Source organism: Arachis hypogaea, chromosome 16 (genome assembly GCF_003086295.3).
Source record: "Arachis hypogaea cultivar Tifrunner chromosome 16, arahy.Tifrunner.gnm2.J5K5, whole genome shotgun sequence".
In the NCBI taxonomy this organism is placed as follows: Eukaryota; Viridiplantae; Streptophyta; class Magnoliopsida; order Fabales; family Fabaceae; genus Arachis; species Arachis hypogaea.
Window position 1 is genome coordinate 454,680 of NC_092051.1, and position 20,187 is coordinate 474,866.

Sequence of the window (20,187 nt, forward strand, 5' to 3'; positions counted from 1 at the left end):
GTAGATTATCATATATTTATGAATGAATGCAGTGTAATAAGATCACTGGCCCCTACCTCTCTGTCAAAGAAGAAAAATACATATCTGAAAGAGCATAGAGGACCTTACCGACACTAATTAATTGCCACCTCACGCGCCTTTGCAAATTTCGTTATCAAACAGTTTTGTGTGGATCAAATGATGGTTGATCTTACTGGCCACTGGTTTTCAAGGGAACGTTTTTCTAATAAGATATACAAATTAAAGATAGGTTCTTGTCTTTTTCAGGCACACAAAGTGAGTGAGTTCAGGTCTCTACTTAACTACTCACAGTCTGTTATTTTGCAAATTTTAGTTAGCTTCACTCTCCTTTTTACACATTGAACAGACAAAACTTTCAGCTAAGATGGGTTTTTTTAGTACCATAGGTACTTGTTTTGGCTTTGGAATTGGAACTTCAATTGGTGTGGTCATTGGATACTATGTGTTTATATACTTTCAGCCAACACATGTCAAGGTTAGTTTCTTCCTCTAAACTAATTCAACTCTTCTTATTAATTTGCCATTAGAAGACTTTTGCATGAAACTAAAAGGTACCTCCTTGCTAGGTGTATATGCTATATAGTAGATTTTTTCTATGATAATTTTTATTGATGAAGATTGTTTTTGTCTAAAGTAAGATGCCAAAAAGCAATACTTAGTTTTCATATAAGATGTGTCATAATTAAGGTTCTAATCCAAGGAAAATGCAGTACTTGGTCTGCCTTTTCTTCCTTTAATCATGACTTATTTGTTGAATCTAATATAATTTTACTATATCAGCTTTAATCACTACTGAATTTCAGCTGAAACACCATAGTGGGGAAAGAGGGTAGCTTCAAAGTTTTGTTATGATTTAACTATAGACTTTAGAAGATGCTATTCATTACCTTATCTTTTGGTTAGTTAATTAACACTTTCAGACTATGACATTCTTAATTTCAGGATCCCATAATTCGTCCTTTGGCCGAGCAAGATGCCAAAACTCTGCAACAAATGCTTCCAGAGATACCATTGTGGATAAAGAATCCAGATTTTGATCGTGTATGTTGTTACACTTTACCCCTTGTATATTTCTTGGGTTTCTAAATAAAAGTTTATCATGTTTTTCTTGTTTGCAGCTTGACTGGCTCAATAGATTTGTTGAGCATTTGTGGCCTTATCTAGACAAGGTATGCAATCTACCAAGATTGTATACTGTGGCCTTATCATAATTTCTTATCACATTTTTCCAAATAGTAACAACAATTCAATCTTCTTAGGCAATTTGCAAGACTGCAAGGACTATAGCAAAGCCCATTATTGCTGAGCAAATTCCCAAGTACAAGATTGATTCAGTAGAATTCGAAACGCTTACCTTGGGTTCTCTACCTCCAACTTTTCAAGGTTGAGCTCTTATTTGTTTTCAATGTTACTTTTCTTTCTCTCCATATGTTTAGGAAGGAAAAAGTGAAAATCTTAGAATGTTAGGAAGAAAAAAGTGAAAACAATGAAAAGAACAAACTCTTTGTGATTTTTATGTGGTTCTTATTGTGACATGTCAATACCATCAAGTGTACAGAACTGAGCTAGTAGTAAACTGGTTAGTTTTATTTACATGTAAGATTCTTTGAAGCTAAGGTTGGCTGCTAAAAGATAACAGATTATAAATTATTGGTACCTTGTCACTTAAGTAATGTCAAAGGTCTTGATTGCACTGAAAAGATGAAATCATTGTGATGGATTGTTGTGCCGTTATCTTTCACAATTCCAAAGTATTTATTCATCTGATCCATGGAGACACAATTTTGACCCATAAATTTGTCAATATATTCAGGAATGAAAGTCTACAATACTGATGAAAAGGAGTTAATTATGGAACCATCAGTAAAATGGGCTGGGAATCCTAACATTATAGTTGCAATCAAAGCATTCGGCTTGCGAGCCACAGTTCAGGTTTGTATTCTCTTAGTATCTGAAGAACAGAAAAAGAAATGTTTGACTTATGATTTTAACATGCCAGGTTGTTGATCTGCAAGTATTTGCCTCTCCACGAATTACATTGAAGCCTTTAGTCCCAAGTTTTCCTTGCTTTGCAAATATTTATGTGTCGCTCATGGAGAAGGTGTGTATGATATATATCAAACTCTCTAATGACTATTTTCATTGTGATTTCTAGTGATAGCAAAAATATCTGATACTTTGGCCAATTCTATATAAATTACAGAAACTAATGAGCAAAATAATGGTCACATTGTGTTGTTAAACATTCTTTTGATTGCAGCCACATGTTGACTTTGGATTAAAACTTCTTGGAGCTGATGTCATGTCTATTCCTGGTGTTTATAGGCTTGTCCAGGTATCTAATACTCATATTCAAATTGGTCCAACATATTGGCTAGTCATCAACTTGTGTTTGTGAAGTTCTAGCACTGATTTTTCAGGAAATCATCAAAGAACAGGTTGCAAAAATGTACTTATGGCCTAAGGCCCTTGAGGTGCAGATAATGGATCCAACAAAGTATGTTTTATTTTCTTCCTTTCATCAGTTTCATAACATTATTAGGTGTTAGAGTGAGCTAATAAGTTTGCTTGGTTTGTTTTGTTAGGGCCATGAAAGTACCTGTAGGAATCCTCCATGTGAAGGTTCTTAGAGCAACAAATCTCAAGAAGAAAGATCTACTCGGAGGAGCAGACCCGTACGTGAAGCTTAAACTCTCTGAAGACAAACTTCCTTCAAAGAAAACTACTGTGAAATATAAGAAATTGAATCCAGAATGGAATGAGGAATTCAATATGGTTGTCAAAGATCCGGAATCTCAATTCTTGGAACTTAGTGTTTATGATTGGGAGCAGGTAATTGTGTTTAAAAGATTATATGTAACAAACTTTGTAAGACATGTTTCTTAAACTTTGAATTGCCTAGATTGGGAAGCATGACAAGATGGGAATGAATGTGATTCAATTGAAAGAGCTTACAGCGGACGAAGCGAAAGAGCTGACTCTTGATTTACACAAGACTATGGAGCCTAATGATCCAGAAAATGAGAAGTCAAGGGGAGAGATCACAGTACAAGTTCTGTATAAGCCTTTTAAAGATGATGAGTTGGCTCAGAATTCAGAGGACCCTAATGCAATAGAAAAGGCTCCTGAAGGAACACCTGCCACTGGTGGTTTGCTTGTTATTATCATCCATGAAGCTGAAGATGTTGAAGGGAAACACCACACAAATCCATATGCAAGACTCATTTTCAAAGGAGAGGAGAGGAAAACCAAGGTGTTATTTATTTTCTTATTCTATTTAGAATGAACACAAGTTTTAATTTGAGTCTTAACTTTGCAGCATGTGAAGAAAAATAGAGATCCAAGATGGAATGAAACATTTCAATTTACACTGGAGGAACCTCCCACCAATGAGAGGCTATATGTTGAAGTGCTTAGTGCCTCCTCTAAACTAGGCCTGCTTCATCCCAAGGTAATGATCATTTTTAAATCTTGAGTAACTAATTTGTCCGCTCTATTTATGATTATCTTTTTGCATGCAGGAAACCTTGGGTTATGTGGATATAAATCTATCTGATGCTGTTAGCAACAAAAGAATCAACGAGAAATATCATCTCATTGACTCAAGAAATGGAAAGATTCAAATTGAGCTTCAGTGGAGAACTCCTTGATCATCATACCGTGTTTATAATTTTGTAAAGAAAATTTGGAGCATTTTCTTGAATACATTAAACAAACAACTTCAATAAGTACCTTAGGAGTTACTCTTCATAGAATGTTTTGTGAATTACTAATTAGCAACACGTGGTTATGAGACATTCAAATTCCTTTTAATTTAATGCAGAAAACGAATATGTTCTGCAGCAAGTGCAAGAATATTTAAAGTGGTTTCCAAAAAATATTTGAAGGTATTAATGAAACCTCCATATAAATATACAAGTGAAGCTAAGCAAATTAAAACTTCTTAGAAAATTTTTTAATAAAGTTAGATGAAATAAATTGTAATATAATAGGGTTATATGTGTTGTATGAATGACAGTGCCCTCAGAGTAGATTAGAGTAGCGTGCATGTGTGGTTTGGTCCTGATTCAGACAGAGCAATGTTAGACTGTTAGTAAAGCAATTTTTTTTTAATCAATATCAATTAAACTTTTACAATTTTATTTATCTTAAATTTTAGATTGTACATTGTAAATTTTTAACTCTAACTTCCAATTTGTAAAGTTTTAATCCTAAATTCTTCAAAAAAAATTAATTTAAAAAAACTACTAATATTAATTAATTAAAAATTAATTTTTTATATTTTTTTAGCTATTACGCATAAATTTCCCCAATTAATAACTGATCTCATTTGTTATAATAAGAACCAATTTAAAAAAAGATTTAATTAATATATATTTTAAAAGTACAAGTTAAAATTATTATTAATAAAAATTTAAAATATTTTTTTATTTTAATAGATAAATAATAAATACATTAAAAATTTAAATTTTACATATTTATTTTTAATTTATAACTTTAGTTTGTAACCTTATAATATATATTAGCTAATTTTTTAAAAAAATAATTATTTTTTATTTTTTTAATATTATTTATATATTAAAATTAATTAATATATTTTTTAATTTATTTTTAATATATATTTTATATTAATAATGAATTTTAATATACTTTTTTCCGGTCAAAGTAAGAATAGTAAAAAATTGCATACATTATTATTAGTCCACACTCACCAAACTCTAACTATTTGGTCCCCACTCTCGTTAATCTATTTCCTGCATAAATTTCTGATCAATCATATACAATTATATATTATACTAGCAAAAAAAAATCATCATCTTTCTAACTACGTATTTAATGTATAATACTTTTAATTATACAAAATAATTAATAAATTCATTATCATTATCTATTCATATAAATTCAATTTGATCAGCTGTTATATTGCAAAGTAGGTATATATACAAATTTAACTATACATATCGGAATTCATAATTTAAAAAAAATAACAGTAATTAATTTTTTTTAGTTTTTAATTAATAAAAACAAAAAAAATAAAAAAATATATTATATATTTAAACTTATGTATTTTTATATACTCTTATATATTATAATTAATTACTATCAGTATTAAACTAATAAAAATAATATAAATAACATTAACATATCCAAATGATTAAAGCAGTATAAATCTAAGAAACTACAAGTACATCACCGACAAGCCACCAAAAGAAACAAATTAAAAGCAGAAGCCAGTAAAACATAGCAAAAAAACAACATAAACACTTGTATATATGTATGCTTAGAAGACTAAATTTAAAATTACCGTTTCCCTATCGAAATTTGACATCTCAGCGGTCACTATTCATAATTTGATTCGGCATAAGTATGTATATATTATAAGCAAAAAGATGTATCTAAAGTGCGAAGTGAGGTGGTGTTGTGTTTGGATCAAGTGGGATAAGTAGGAAGATGGTGTGGGAGGCTGAAACGGACCTGAGAAGCGGGTGATCGGACGGCAACACCATGCCAGCAGATGCCTCCTTTACATGTCTTGTGAGAACGATGGTTGTTTGTTGTAGCGGCCGAGGCGGCAAATGCATACATGGCCTTGCGTGATAGGTCCCAGGCGAGTGCCAACAGCAAGATGAAAGCCACGAAGACGGAAGAGAAGAAGATGAGAGCAAAAGCGCCTCCCAAGTTTTGGCCACACGCAAAGTCGTACACCTTCATACATGCGATCACGGCCACATAGATGCTTGTGAGGTTGCTCACCACTCTGTCGCTAATTGTTGTCATCATTGATATCAAATCTCTAAGAAAGAACAACAAACACCGTCTTTTAACTTTTGATTTTCAATGTACAATGTTGAGTCTTTCTACGATCCTCTTCTTTTAACTTTGTTTTATAATTTTTTTAAAAAAAAGATATAGATAAACTATGTTTAACTAATCAATTTTAAATCATTATAATTAATTATTATTAATTTTATATTTTAAAAAATAAAATTTAAGTCATTATTAATTAATAATAATTAATTAATATAAAATATAATTTAAAAATATTTATTAATTTATCATTGGTATAAAATTGTTTTTTACATAAAATTAGGGCACACAAATCACTGTTTATCATTTTATTATTGAAGAAAATGATTTTGATATTCTTATTTTTTATAAAAAAATATTATTTATATACTAAAATTAAATATTAAAATAAATTTTTATGTATCAAGATTTAATTTTATTCATCAATTAAAAATAATGGCTTAAGTAAATTTTTATTCCTATAAAATATTTATTTTTTATTATAATCTCTATAAAAATTAAAATATTTTTATTTTAATTTATATAATTAATTTGTTGGATTAAATATTGATGTAACAAGTTAAATGATAATGTTATCACATGAGTATTATAGTCACTTAGTAGAATAAACTAACCATATATTTAAATCATCACATAATGTTTGTTATGTAATTTTTTATATAAAGGTATGGAATATCATTATTTTTAACATAAATAAACAGTTTAAAGTAATTTTCAAGTTTTTATAATTATAAAACTAAGCTAGTGAAGAATACAAGATATTACATCCATCATGAACACATCTTGCTCATTCTTGTCAATTACTAAAACATTCCTAAACGGCTACTTCCATCTCCAACTTATCATTCCTAAAGCCTTGTGCCATATTATGTTGCATGCTTCAGTTTTATGGCTTTGCATAATAAGGGTCTGCGGTGGAAACAGTGACATGGAAGCGTTGTTAAAGCTCAAGAGTGTCATGAAGACTGGAACAACACCACGTCTTCTGATTCTCCCTCAGCACACTGTTCCTTCTCTGGGGTAATTTTACAATAGCTATAATATGACATTTTTAGAGCACATTTAATATGTGTAGTTAATAGTTATGAATGTTGGTAGACAAGTCTTATCTTTCCAAAAACTGGAGAGTAATTGGCCTGAATGTTTCCTAGGTTCCTCTGTTTGGCACCATTCCAGCAGAGATTGGAAAGTTGGAGAATCTCATCAACCTCACCATAAGTCAGTGCAATCAAACACTTGAACATCTCCCATAACCACTTCAGGGGCTATTTCCCTGGACAAATCACTCTCAACATGACCAAATGATAAAACTCCATATTCTACAATGAATTATCTAAGGCTTTGTACTTGACACAGGACCACTGCCAGCTGAAGCAACTAAAGTACCTAAGACTCTCAGGAAACTACTTCTCTGGCACCATTCCAGATAGTTTTGGTGACATCCAAAGCTTCAAACACTTGGACTCAAGCACCAACAATTTAAGAGGAAAGTTGCCTGCAAGCTTTGGAAACTTGAAGAATCTGCAGAACACATGTCATCACTTGAAGTTCTTGACATGGCCAAACAGTTTAAGCTCTTTTAAAAACCTGAACAAATTGTATCTGCAGATGAATTATCTCACTGGCAAGTTTCCTTCTTGATTTATCTTATAACAATCTCAGTGGAGAGATTCCAGAGAGTTAGGGTTAATTCCTCCAAATCTATGCACAAGTGTTAAACTGAAAACCCTGATTCTAATGAACAACTACTTCTCTGGTTACATTCCCATGGAGCTTGGGAACTGCAAGTCCTTGATAAAAATTCGGATAGCTGATAACTTATTGGGTGAATACCCATCCGCCCCTGACAATTATCTCGAAAGGACAACGAGGCTCCCAAGAAAAAAATATCCAATTCGATCTCTGATATATTTTTTTTGGACAGATTAGCTCTTGTGTCAAAAAAAATAACATTGACTTTTTTTTGGCACAGAAGTCCTGTTGTCCTTTTAAAATAATTGTCAGGAGTCGAATTGAATTTATTTTTGTTAAGGACCTCGTTTTCTTTTAAGGTAATTGTTAGAGATTGTTTTGAGTTTTTCTCTAACTTATTGAATGGTTCGACTTGCCTTCTTTGACAATTCTCGAAGCCTCCAACAACAACCTCTCAGGATTTGATTTGCTGAGGTTGAGAGAGTTGAACTTAAATAGCAATAAAATAAAATGAGTGGTCCTATTACAAATTCAATTTCTCAATGCACTTCACTCATGTCATTGGATTTGAGCAGTAACATGTTTCAAGTATTGCAATGTGACTATTATTGCAAAATCCATTACTACTTTTGTAATTACATTGCCTTTGATTAAGGTACATTAAGTTTGTTTAACCACATTATTGCAAACAACTACTATATTATGTGTACATAAATCAGTTACTAAATATAATATATAACATCATTTTAATATACAAATAATATTTTTATATTACAAAATTCATTAACTTGTTAGCCAATGGCCTTTAGGCTAATTTTCTTATTTGAAAAAAAATCAAAAGTAGGTAAGTCATCGCTGACTCTGATTCTGCTAGTTGCCACCATGGACTACGTAACCATTGGTAATTGGTATTTAGTATTTATCAAAAGTCACTGTTGCTATTTAGAAATTTTCCTTCCTCAGAATCTTATAAAAACCATATTGGAATCCGCATTTTATATGCTGTGGCCAAATGGCTAATTCAAGGCCAAACAAGTTATTATCATACGCAACACAAGGGACCCCTGATTTTTAGTTATGTCTGATGGGTCCTAATCAGATACGTATAATTAATAAAAGACAACACACCGGAACATATAATACAGGGTTCTGTATTTTGGTTGGTTATACCGTACAAGAAATACAACATGGATGTTAGAATCAAGTATTATCTTTTGTTTATCATTAACAGTACTATATATCCTCCAAAAATAGTCACCAAATTAAAACTTCTTAGAAATTTTTTTAATAAAGTTAGATGAAATAAATTGTAATATGATAGGGTTATATGTGTTGTATGAATGACAGTGCCCTCAGAGTAGATTAGAGACAGAGCAATGTTAGTAAAGCAATTTTTTTAATCAATATCAATTAAATTTTTATAATTTTATTTATCTTAAATTTTAGGTTGTACATTATAAATTTTTAACTCTAAATTCTAATTTGTAAAGTTTAAATTCTAAATTCTTCAAAAAAATTTAATTTAAAAAAATACTAATATTAATTAATTAAAAATTAATTTTTTATATTTTTTTTAGCTATTACGCATAAGTTCCCCCAATTAATAACTGATCTCATTTGTTATAATAAGAACCAATTTAAGAAAGGATTTAGTTAATATATATTTTAAAAGTACAAGTTAAAATATTATTAATAAAAAAATTTAAAATAAATCTTTTTATTTTAATAAATAAATAATAAATACATTAAAAATTTAAATTTTATATAATTTTTTTAATTTATAACTTTAGTTTGTATCCTTATAATATATATTAGCTAACTCTTTAAAAAAATAATTGTTTTTTATTTTTTTAATATTATTAATATATTAAAATTAATTAATATATATTTTAAATTTATTTTTAATATATATTTTATATTAATAATTAATTTTAATATATACCTAAAATATTGCTTTTTCCGAATATGTCAAAGCAAGAATAGTAAAAAATTGCATACATTATTATTAGTCCACACTCACCAACTCTATCTATTTAGTTCCCACTCTCCTTCATCTATAATCTCTCATCAATCATCAGTTTTCACTTGGAATATACTATTAGCATACTATGCTAACAAAAAAACCAGCATCTTTTTAACTACCTATAATATTTTTAATTATACAAAATAATTAATAAATTCATCATCATTATTTGTTCATATAAATTCAATTTGATCAGCTGTTATATTGCAGAGGAAGTATATACACAAATTTAACTATACATATCGAAATTCTTAATTTAAAAAAGAAAAAAAATAATATAACAGTAATTAGTTCTTTTTATTTTAAAAATTTTAAATCAATGAAAATAAAAAATTAAAAAAATATTATATATTTAAATTTATGTACTTTTTATGTACTCTTATTATAATTAATTATTATCAATATTAAACTAATAAAAAATAATATAAATAACATTAATATATCCAAAGTGGTTAAAGCAACATAAATCTAAGAAACTACAAGTACATCACACACACCAAAAGAAACAAATTAAAAGCAGAAACCAGTAAAACATAGCAAAAAAACAACATAAACACTTGTATACATGTATGCTTAGAAAACTAAAATTAAAATTACTATTTTCCTATCGAAATTTGACATCTCAGCAGTTACTACTCATGATTTGATTCGGCATAAGTATCTATATATTATAAAGAAAAAGATGTGTCTGAACTGCGAAGTGAGGCGGTGTTGTGTTTGGATTAGAAAGTGGGATAAGTGGGAAGATGGTGTGGGAGCCTGAAACGGACCTGAGAAGCGGGTGATTGGACGGCAACACCATGCCAGCAGATGCCTCCTTTACATGTCTTGTGAGAACGATGGTTGTTTGTTGCAGCGGCCGAGGCGGCAAATACATACGCGGCCTTGCGTGATAGGTCCCAGGCGAGTGCTAACAGCAAGATGAGAGCCACGAAGATGGAAGAGAAGAAGAGGAGAGCAAAAGCGCCTCCCAGGTTTTGGCCACACGCAAGGCCGTACACCTTCATACATGCTATCACTGCCACATAGATGACTGTGAGGTTGCTCACCACTCTGTCGCTAATTGTTGCCATCATCGATATCAAATCTATGAGAAAGAATAACAACAAACACGCCCTTTAAACTTTTACTTCTCAATATACAATGTTGAGTCTCTGTACGCTCTCTTCTTTTAACTTTATTTTATAATTTTTTTTTAAAAAAGATATAGATAAACTATATTTAACTAATCAATTTTAAATCATTATAATTAATCATTATTAATTTTATATTTTGAAAAATAAAATTTAAGTCATTATTAATTAATAATAATTAATTAATATAAAATATAATTTAAAAATATTTATTAATTTATCATTGGTACAAAATTGTTTTTTACATAAAATTAGGGCACACAAATCACTGTTTATCATTTTATTATTGAAGAAAATGATTTTGACATTCTTATTTTTTATAAAAAATATTATTTATATACTAAAATTAATTATTAAAATAAATTTTTATGTATCAAGATTTAATTTTATTCATCAAGTAAAAATAATGGCTTAAGTAATTTTTTATTTCTATAAAATATCTATTTTTTTATTATAATCTCTATAAAAATTAAAATATTTTTATTTTAATTTATATAATTAATTTGTTGGATTAAATATTGATGTAACAAGCTAAATGATAATGTTATCACATCAGTATTGTAGTCACTTAGTAGAATAAACTAACCATATATTTAAATCATCACATAATGTTTGTTATGTAATTTTTTTTATATAAAAGTATGGAATATCATTATTTTTAACATAAATAAACAGTTTAAAGTTATTTTCAAGTTTTTATAATTATAAAGTTAGTGAAATCACATACACTGCTACAAGAATATAGTAGTCTTCGTATTTTATTTTAGAATTTAGCTGATACATTCTATAACGTTATCAATTGAAAAGAATTTTATAAAAGTATATAAATTTAAGTTTTTAAATATTTATTAAAGTATAAAATTAAATTTAAAAGTTCTTACTAATAATAATTTAAACATATATTCTAAAAGTCGATCCTTTATTTTATATATCTGATTAAATTACCAAACTGGGTCCCTAGTTATATATTGGTTGTCTGAAATGATGGAAAAGATAGAGAACATTGATTGCCACATCGTGCTTATCTTCATTTATCCTTTCCTTTCCTTCGAAAACAATGCAATTTCAATTGGAGAGTGTTATAAATTAAAGTGAAGTGCAACAGAACAAAAATAAATTAAAAGCCGCTTTCTATTCGGTATGGAAGACAAAACCACTTTTTCATTCTTCTTGTTTATAAATACTATATCCATTCTATCTTGATCCACCCTCTGGAGTTTTCCTTTCATAACATATTTTCATTTTTATATTCATCCTCTCTTGTCTATAAATAGTTAAATACTATAACCTTTTCTAGAATATACTTTTCCAACCACGCTAACCAAAATCTGCAACAAAATATTAATCCTTAATATAAAATACGTATTAAAATATAAAATATAAAATATATATTAAAAATAAATTAAATTATATATATTTATATAAAAATATACAATAATTAATTTTAATATATAAATAATATTTTTCTATCATGTTTACATTCAAAAGTTAATATTTATTTTAAAATAGAAATATATTAATACTTTTAGAATTAATTGGAGATTATTGAAGTCAAAATTTCAGTAACGATATTTTGATAAGAATATCTACAAAAATATATAACCATGTTTATCTTAATTTATTAATTAAATGTATTTTGCTAATTAAATAAAATAAATTAGGCAGGGACTGTATATTATTATTGATAGATAGAAAAATTTTAACAAACTGTAAAAGGTTATGAGAACTTTGATCACGAAAACAAAAGAAGTTAAAAAATAACGAAATACTAAATATATTTACAAATAATAAAAAACAATAAAATAATTTTAGAGATGATATTTTAATATAATTTTTTGTAAATATTATTAAAAAATAATTATTTTATTTTTAAAATTTAATAATTTTATGTCAAATAAATTTATTTAAATTTTTTTATTGTAAATGACTAATTTTTTTAAAAAATAAAAAATATACATAGAGATCAAATTTTATTTTAATTTTGTTCGTACTTTCTAAATATTTATTCAGATATTGTCGTAAAAATTTGGATCAAATAAATAAATTATTTGTTTAATATAATAAATTCTTTTATTATATTTTTAAATTATTTAATAATTATTTCATCAATAACATCTAATAAAATTTTTTTTATCAATGTGTAAATCTTTTATATTGGAATTAGTAATTAACTCTAACCTGACAATGCAAGTAATTAGGGCAATTTTCTTAAATAAATAAAATAGGTTTTAAAATTATCTGAGATGTAATTGTATTTTTTCATGAATTTATAAAAATTACTACTGCCAGCAGTGGATTAGGGTCTAATGTAAATTGCTGCTGGCAGCCGCGGTTTATGTGCACTTGGAGTTAAACAAAAATCGCTATAGGCAGCAGCGGTTTCTGTAGAGCACGATTTGACCATAAATCGCTATAGGCAATAGCGGTTTATGCATGGGAAACAATAAACGTAAACCGCTATAAACAATAACAATTTACGTGGAAAGAACGTCTATAAAAACCGTGGCTTGCAGTCGCAGATTTCATTTGTGTCATTTGTGGGGTTGGCTTGAGAGAGAAAAGTTGTAGAGAGAAGGAGGAGCACTTAGAGGAGGGTTCTTGGATTTTTTTGAGCGCTTACCTTTAGGTAGAGATCATGGCAGACGAACAGAACTTGTACCGACTGAATGGTGTTGTCCATATTGCCGGTGCCATTGCCAATGAGGTTAGCTTTATTTTATTTATCTGAGCATTAACATTTGTTAGATAGGTTATGGAATGTAGGGTATAGGAGTTAGAATATTAATCTAAACCTTATACTTGAGTGTTAGATCTTACTTAGGATGTGGAATGTAGTGTCGTATATGCTAGGTTAGACGACATTGGAATAATAGGTGAAGATAATTTAATTTTAATTTTAATTATTCGGTTTAAAATATAGCTAAGAAACTGGTATTTAGTCAGAAATCGATTCAGGTTAAGAACGTGTTTATTTTTTATGTTCCCTTGGTATCCGGGATTTGAAGTTTATAACCGGTTTTTGAAGTATGTAACAAATCAAAGATTTAACAGTTTGAATGTATAAGTGAATAATAATTTAATTAATTAATTGTTTAGTTGTGTCGTTGTGTGGTAATATTTATTTATTTATTCGGTCGAATAAGCTAAGATTTTTCCGTGTTGCATGTAAATTTGAACAATGTTGTGGATGTCTTTCGTGTATGGTGCAACCAAGCAGGTGTATCTACAGTGTGAGGCGGCAACAAAATATGTCAATGCATAACATAATCATACCTTATTTAGAGAGGGCTGGTTTGTACCACTTGGTCAGGCTAAACAGCGTTGGTTCTGGTTGGATGAGCCTATGGTTAATGCGTTCATTGAGAGGTGGCATCCCGAGACGCATACTTTTCATATGCCTTTTGGAGAGTGCACAGTGACACTGCAAGATGTGGCGTTTCAGCTTGGGTTGCCTATTGATGGGAGGGTTGTTAGTGGTTGCCTTGCAGAGTTTGAAAATTTCATGGAGGGTGGCCGACCAGCCTGGGAATGGTTTCAGGAGTTATTCGGTGAGCTGCCTCCACCGAATAAGGTCAAGCAGATGACCGTCCATTTCACATGGTTTTATGAGAGATTTTGGGCGTTGCCAGAAGATGCAACCGAGAATACTGTTTGCATATATGCACATGCCTACCTCATGATGTTGTTATCCACTCAGTTATTTGGGGACAAGAGTGCAAACCGGGTTCATATTCGGTGGTTGTCCTTTGTGGCGAATCTTGATGACATGGGAAGGTATAGTTGGGGATCTGCCGCGTTGGCATGGTTGTATCAATGCATGTGTCAGGTAGCGAACAGAAATGTTACGAACTTGGCGGGTCCTCTTCAGCTGCTACAGAGTTGGATATTCTGGCGGTTTTCCTCATTGCGGCCCTCTGGGTTTGATAATTTTTCATTTCCGTTAGCATCCAGGTATTATTTATTTGGTGGAATTTTGAAAAATATTATATCTGGTTTGACGCATTCAGTTTGTAACGGTTGATTATTACTCAAGTGGGCTGCCTACTTACCTCCTAATGATGGAAAAGAGTAGAGGGTTATCAAATATCGCCTTGCATTAAATCGATTGACCGCTCGAGATGTAAGTATCATGGTTGTGGTTCATGTTGCTGCTTATATGTGCATTGTTTTATGTCTTATGAGGATGTCCAATTTTTAGATTGTATGGGAACCTTACTCCTCACTCGACGTATTTGCTGTGGTTCACCCTGAGATTCTTACGGAGGAGCATTCTCGGTTATAGAGAGCGGTGACCAGCTTGATATATTTTGCTGTGATCGAGTGGTATTAAGTTGATAGGATAGTGGCACAGCTTGGATGGGTTCAGCATGTTCTCGAGAGGACTTTGAACATAGACTGGCTGCATGCTAAGGATGGGAGAGGCGGAGATAGGTGGTTCCCCCATTACTATCAGGTATGGCATTTTGAACACGATCTGGTCCAACCTCATAGTCAAAATTGGGGCCACCACCAGGCACACTAGCAGTACCAATCGCAACACATGGAGGATCGTGGATCGGACCGGAAGGTGCGACCACCGGCATTGACGTGGAGGCACCACCCATCGTCGTCGACTGAGGATTTGGCGCAGATGCCCCAGAGCTGTCGACGCCATCTTCCAACTTCGCAAACAACTCGGGTATTCTGACCTCCGAAAAACTCCGTCGACAGTGAAACAAGACCTGCAAGTCTTCATCGGACCCTATCACAAACGTCTTATACTTCACACCGGCGGACACAACGGCAATGAAAATCTTGTAGAACAATTTTTTAACCCACTTTGTCCCGCACACACCCAGCTTCTGTAATATGCTCTGTTTTATCTCTGCCAATGTACTTGACAACCGAATAAAAACACTAAGGGGTTCCCTATCTATAAATTTAACCCCGTGCCTTTTACTTTTTTATTTTCCCAGAATAATGCACCAAAGCCACAAAACACTCATCCTCATCCATTTGTGAGAAATGATACTCTTCTCACCTCAATAATGCCTTGGAGGGGTATTTATAGGCAACTAGCCTTGACGCACACTCCACGTAAACCGCTACTGCTTGTAGTGGCTTATGTTCAATGCCCCCATGCATAAACTGCTGCTGCATGTCGTGTCTACAGAAATCATTGCTGCCTATAACGGTTTATGTTTAACTCCAAGTGCTCGTATAAACCGCGTTGTCAGTAGCAGTTTACATTATACCCTAATCCGCTGATGACAGTAGCGGTTTCTATAGATTCATAAAAAAAATAGAATTGCGTCTTCCTTTACCAAAATGTGTAATCAGGTAATTTTGAAAGCCATTTTATTTATTTAAGAAAATTGCCCAAGTAATTATGACAAAAGAATTGGATTTTTTATTTTAATAAATAAATTAATTATAATAATTACTGAAATAAATAATTTAAAAAATATTTATCGAAATAAATACCACTTTCTTAAACGAGATAATTTTTCATAAATCTCGTTTATAGTGTAAACGAGATATGTACAATTTTTAAATTTTCGTATATCTCGTTTACAGTGTTAACGAGATAAATGTATTTGTAAATATAAAAATATATTTTTGAGAATAATAAAAAATATTAATAATATCAGTAATTCAATTGGATTATAGATCAAATTGGATTGATTTAAAAATAAAGAATTCGTACGATGTTCAGGTTCCATGATGAGAATAAATACGCTAATTGTGCCCACTCCAACAAATTGAGAGAGAAAAAGCGCGAAGTTGGTGGATAAATAAAATAGAAAAAGCACGAGGAGATAACCGTTTTAAGTGTGTGTTAGGGAGATAAATAAAACAGAAGAAGAGTGGAAGATAATCATTTGCCAGGTTGTTGGGGATCAATAAGAGTAGGAGATAATCGTTTGTATCGTTAGGAGAGGTTGATGGGAATAAATAAAACAGAAAAAGAGTGAGATAACCGTTTCAATTCTCTTATCATCTTTTTCTGTTTTATTTATTGTGCATCAACTTCATGTTTTACATCCTTTAAATATATTTCCATACAACAAATGAAATTTAAATATATTTTAAATTTTTATAAACTCCCATACAACAAATAAAATTTGAAATATAATTATATTTAAATTATATTTCAAATTTTTATGTATTCCTATATAACAAAAAAGATTTGAAATATATATAATTTGAATTTAAAAATTAATATTCAAGAGAGTACATAAAAAATTAAAAAATTTTGTCAATTAGAAACAAGTTAGAAAAAAGATAGCTGTATTAATAGTGGGCAATTTAATGGTGTACTTGTGCTTTCCCGTAAAAACGTGCTTATTTTCGACTTCTTTGGTTTCATTTAAAATGTACGGTTTATCTTTCTATTATTTAAAATTGTTCATCTTTTTTATTATTTAAAACGTTTTATTTTTAAGAGTTTTATCTAATTTAAATCATTAATATTTTTTATTATTTTTAAAAATTATATTTAATTATTTATAAATACATGTATCTTGTTTACACAAAAATTGAAAAACTGCACATATCTTGTTTATTCTGTAAATGAGATATATGCAAAATTATCTCATTTACAATATAAACGAAATGATAAAGTAATATTTATTTCGATAAATATTTTTTAAATTATTTATTTTAATAATTATTATAATTTATTTATTTATTAAAATAAAGAATCCAAAAAAATACCTTCCAAATGTTTGTCTGAAAATATATTTTTTTTCCTAGTTTGTTACGTTATTGGAATATATAATAAACACTATCAAGTATCAAGTACCAAGCAGCCGATTTTTTGTAACTCCAAGAAGCACGCGTCTGATCAATCTCTCATTTCTCTTGTATTATGATTTGAGGTAGGCAAAATGTTGCTTATTTTTCGTTTGTCTTCTCAAATATATGAAAAAATAGATATTAATTTTTCTGATGCTAATATTTTATTTGCTTGGCGTGTAGAGAGGGATGAAGACAACTGAAGCGACTGATACGGGCAATTAATTAATAAATTTGAGTGTTGGTGATGACTTGAAGAACACAGCACCGCCTTACTCGTTGATGAAGAATATATATCACCTTCCAAAATATCATATCATATCACGTCGTGATCCATGCATGGCTGCCTTATTTATGAACTCTGAAAATGAACTAATACAAGACACTCACATACCTACACCTCACACTTTATTGTGTCGAGTCATCAAAAGCATGCATCTTGCTCTTCCGTTTCCCAACCTTAAAGAAACTCTTATTTATTCACCCAATCCATTCACCTTTCTTTACTTTTACCATTTATTTTTTTTATCACGAGTAATTACCTTTCAATTCAATTATTAAGTTTAATATTTTTTTTTATTTCGTAAAAAAAAATGTTGCACTATTCCATATACTTTTATATATTGTAATTTTTCTGTACTATATTTATTAATTTTATATAGTTAAATACATTCAATATAGAATTAAAAAAATAGAGAATACATTTAATTTTTTTGTTACTGTTTGAGTATTATTAATTAGTTTTGTCCCTTTTAACGCAAGCTTGCAATATATATGCATTTGTGACTAGCATTTACGTGAACCTAATTAATTAAGCTGATAATAAGATATTTAATATTCCTAGAAAATTTGTCAAAGAATAAACTTGCATTTGGAGATTGTAAATTTTATTTGGTAGCAAAGGAATGGTTTCTTGATTATGATTCGAGATTACAGTTCATGCATGCATTGGTTCGTTCTGTGATCACTCATGAATCAAATTCATTACAACGCAGTGTCTAGTGTTAGTGGTCCTCCTCAAACAATCCAAAACGTAACTTACTTTTATTGTCTTTTCCCTTTTATTTATTTTTTTCAAGTCAAAGACTTTTTTACTCAATTTATGAAATTTCTAAAGAATTAAAAAAGTACATGGAGTAGGTTAAATAGTGGAAAGAGGATATTGTCAATTTGTTATTTCTCAAATTCATTATATATCACTCTTATTTTTTTTAATAAGAGAGTGGAACACAATAAGTGAAACAAAAACAATAATAAAAAAATTATAAAAAAATTCATCAACTATTGTTTGCGCTCTTTTTTTATAGTGTACTCCTGATTTTGTACTCTTAATTTTGTACTTGTGGAAACATCTCTACTAGCTACTCCAATCTTTACTAAAACTATGTCAATTACTAAGTAGAAGTCCATTGGTTACATATCTTCTTGACTTCTTGTAGGGGTGTGCATGGTCTGGCCCGGTCCGAAGACCCGGCCCGGTCCCGAACACTTTAGAGGCTATTTTGGTGTGATTTCACCGGGTCTAGGGCCGGGTAAGGGTCTCAAAAATAAACCCGGTCATTATTTCGGGTCGGGTCTGGGCCATGACTCGAGTCACCCGAAGTCGGCCCGGTGGCCCGGTCATCATACACAATTAATATTTTGTGTTATTAGTGATGGATGATGGCTATTCTTATGTGAAATTTAAGTATTGTAAACCTTAATATTGTGTTATTAGTTATTATAAAACTATAAGTTAATGTTTTATGTTTAAAATGCATAAGATTTTAGATTAATACATAATATTGTGTGTATTTGTATTGAATTAAATATTTGGTGTTATTAGACAATATTAGTATTGATTATAGTTATGCTTTAATTTTAGAGAAGAGTTGGTTATTGTTATATTTTTCTAAGTGAATTTTACCATATCAAATAATGGTTGGAGTCTTGGAAATTTGGATATTTTCACATGCTAGCTTATAAGAAGGTATCAAGGTAATATAATGTTAACGGCCTGATTTTCACCCGATATTTACCCGGTATAATCGTGGCCGGAAAGTGTATAGGTTTCATCGGGTCTAGGGTCGGGTTCAGGTCTAATAAATAGGCCCGGTATATATTTCGAGCCGGGTCTGGGTCACATCAAACCCGGTTTCACCCGACCCATGCACACCCCTAACTTCTTGTATCCAATTTTTACTAAAACTATGTTAATCTAACATCATCTTTTCTTCTTTCCAATTGCATAATCTCGTTGAAATCTCCCATAGAAACTGATATAACCCTACAATATAACTCAATTGCTCATACACAGTAGATTTCTCTTCTCTTGTATGAATTCCATACACCAAAGAAAGCATAATTGAAATTATTTTTAATAAGACTCCTTCAACACACAACCAAAACTCTCCTTTATGACAGAAACTCATTCTAAACATTATTTCATCCCAAAGTAATAGTAAACCACTTAAGGCACTCTCCGACTCAACATATTCTCATCTCGCAGCATCACTCCTCCAAAATCTTATTACATCAAACTTCATCACTAGCTGCCTCTTAGTCTCAAACAAGTCTAACATATTCAATTTAAATTTTTTCTTGAGGTTTTTGACCATGCTCAATTCTTCGTTACCCCTCAACCTCTAACATTCTAAGAACAAAATTATTTTAATAAATTATTACACACATTTTTTTTGGACATGTAGCATCTTGCTTTCTCTCTCTATTTTGTCAATCTTTTTTTTTCTGAAC

At 30.2% G+C, this 20,187-nt stretch overlaps 3 protein-coding genes and 1 long non-coding RNA gene across 7 annotated transcripts; 3 read left to right on the forward strand and 1 right to left on the reverse strand.

The window, feature by feature from the left end:
• On the forward strand, positions 1–3,867 carry LOC112758320 (synaptotagmin-2). Of its 4 annotated transcripts, none has more exons than XM_025806957.3 (13): positions 1–290; positions 408–496; positions 964–1,062; positions 1,140–1,190; positions 1,281–1,404; positions 1,835–1,953; positions 2,021–2,122; positions 2,282–2,356; positions 2,442–2,518; positions 2,607–2,853; positions 2,924–3,274; positions 3,341–3,472; positions 3,543–3,867. In XM_025806957.3, exons 3-13 carry the CDS (start codon positions 1,015–1,017, stop codon positions 3,669–3,671), a joined length of 1,455 nt encoding a protein of 484 aa, XP_025662742.1. In that variant the 5' UTR covers positions 1–290; positions 408–496; positions 964–1,014; the 3' UTR covers positions 3,672–3,867. The 4 variants fall into 4 exon arrangements, with proteins under 4 accessions (XP_025662742.1, XP_072075722.1, XP_025662741.2 ...); XM_072219621.1 differs by having other exon boundaries at positions 19–280; XM_025806956.2 differs by having other exon boundaries at positions 91–276; positions 368–496.
• Positions 3,868–6,589: 2,722 nt separating this feature from the next.
• LOC140179880 (uncharacterized) lies at positions 6,590–8,067 on the forward strand. The gene is made up of 2 exons (XR_011873712.1): positions 6,590–6,849; positions 6,981–8,067. It is a non-coding gene; the product is annotated as an uncharacterized lncRNA (long non-coding RNA).
• A 2,199-nt stretch (positions 8,068–10,266) lies between these two features.
• Positions 10,267–10,617, reverse strand: LOC112754446 (uncharacterized). The gene has a single exon (XM_025802104.1). It carries the CDS (start codon positions 10,615–10,617, stop codon positions 10,267–10,269), a length of 351 nt encoding a protein of 116 aa, XP_025657889.1.
• A 2,695-nt stretch (positions 10,618–13,312) lies between these two features.
• On the forward strand, positions 13,313–14,959 carry LOC140179798 (protein MAIN-LIKE 1-like). The gene is made up of 3 exons (XM_072219567.1): positions 13,313–13,381; positions 13,988–14,503; positions 14,876–14,959. Exons 1-3 carry the CDS (start codon positions 13,313–13,315, stop codon positions 14,957–14,959), a joined length of 669 nt encoding a protein of 222 aa, XP_072075668.1.
• The last annotated feature ends 5,228 nt before the right edge of the window (positions 14,960–20,187 follow it).

Excerpts from the sequence above, each read along its gene's own strand:
- LOC112758320 (XM_025806956.2), top strand. The coding sequence starts at position 178 with ATGATGGTTGATCTTACTGGCCACTGGTTTTCAAGGGAACGTTTTTCT. Across the intron at positions 1,954-2,020 it reads GCTTGCGAGCCACAGTTCAG|GTTGTTGATCTGCAAGTATT; the intron begins GTTTGTATTCTC and ends TTAACATGCCAG. Across the intron at positions 3,275-3,340 it reads GAGAGGAGAGGAAAACCAAG|CATGTGAAGAAAAATAGAGA; the intron begins GTGTTATTTATT and ends TTAACTTTGCAG.
- LOC112754446 (XM_025802104.1), bottom strand. The coding sequence starts at position 10,617 with ATGGCAACAATTAGCGACAGAGTGGTGAGCAACCTCACAGTCATCTAT.
- LOC140179798 (XM_072219567.1), top strand. The coding sequence starts at position 13,313 with ATGGCAGACGAACAGAACTTGTACCGACTGAATGGTGTTGTCCATATT. Across the intron at positions 13,382-13,987 it reads CCGGTGCCATTGCCAATGAG|GCTAAACAGCGTTGGTTCTG; the intron begins GTTAGCTTTATT and ends CCACTTGGTCAG. Across the intron at positions 14,504-14,875 it reads TGTATCAATGCATGTGTCAG|ATTGTATGGGAACCTTACTC; the intron begins GTAGCGAACAGA and ends TCCAATTTTTAG.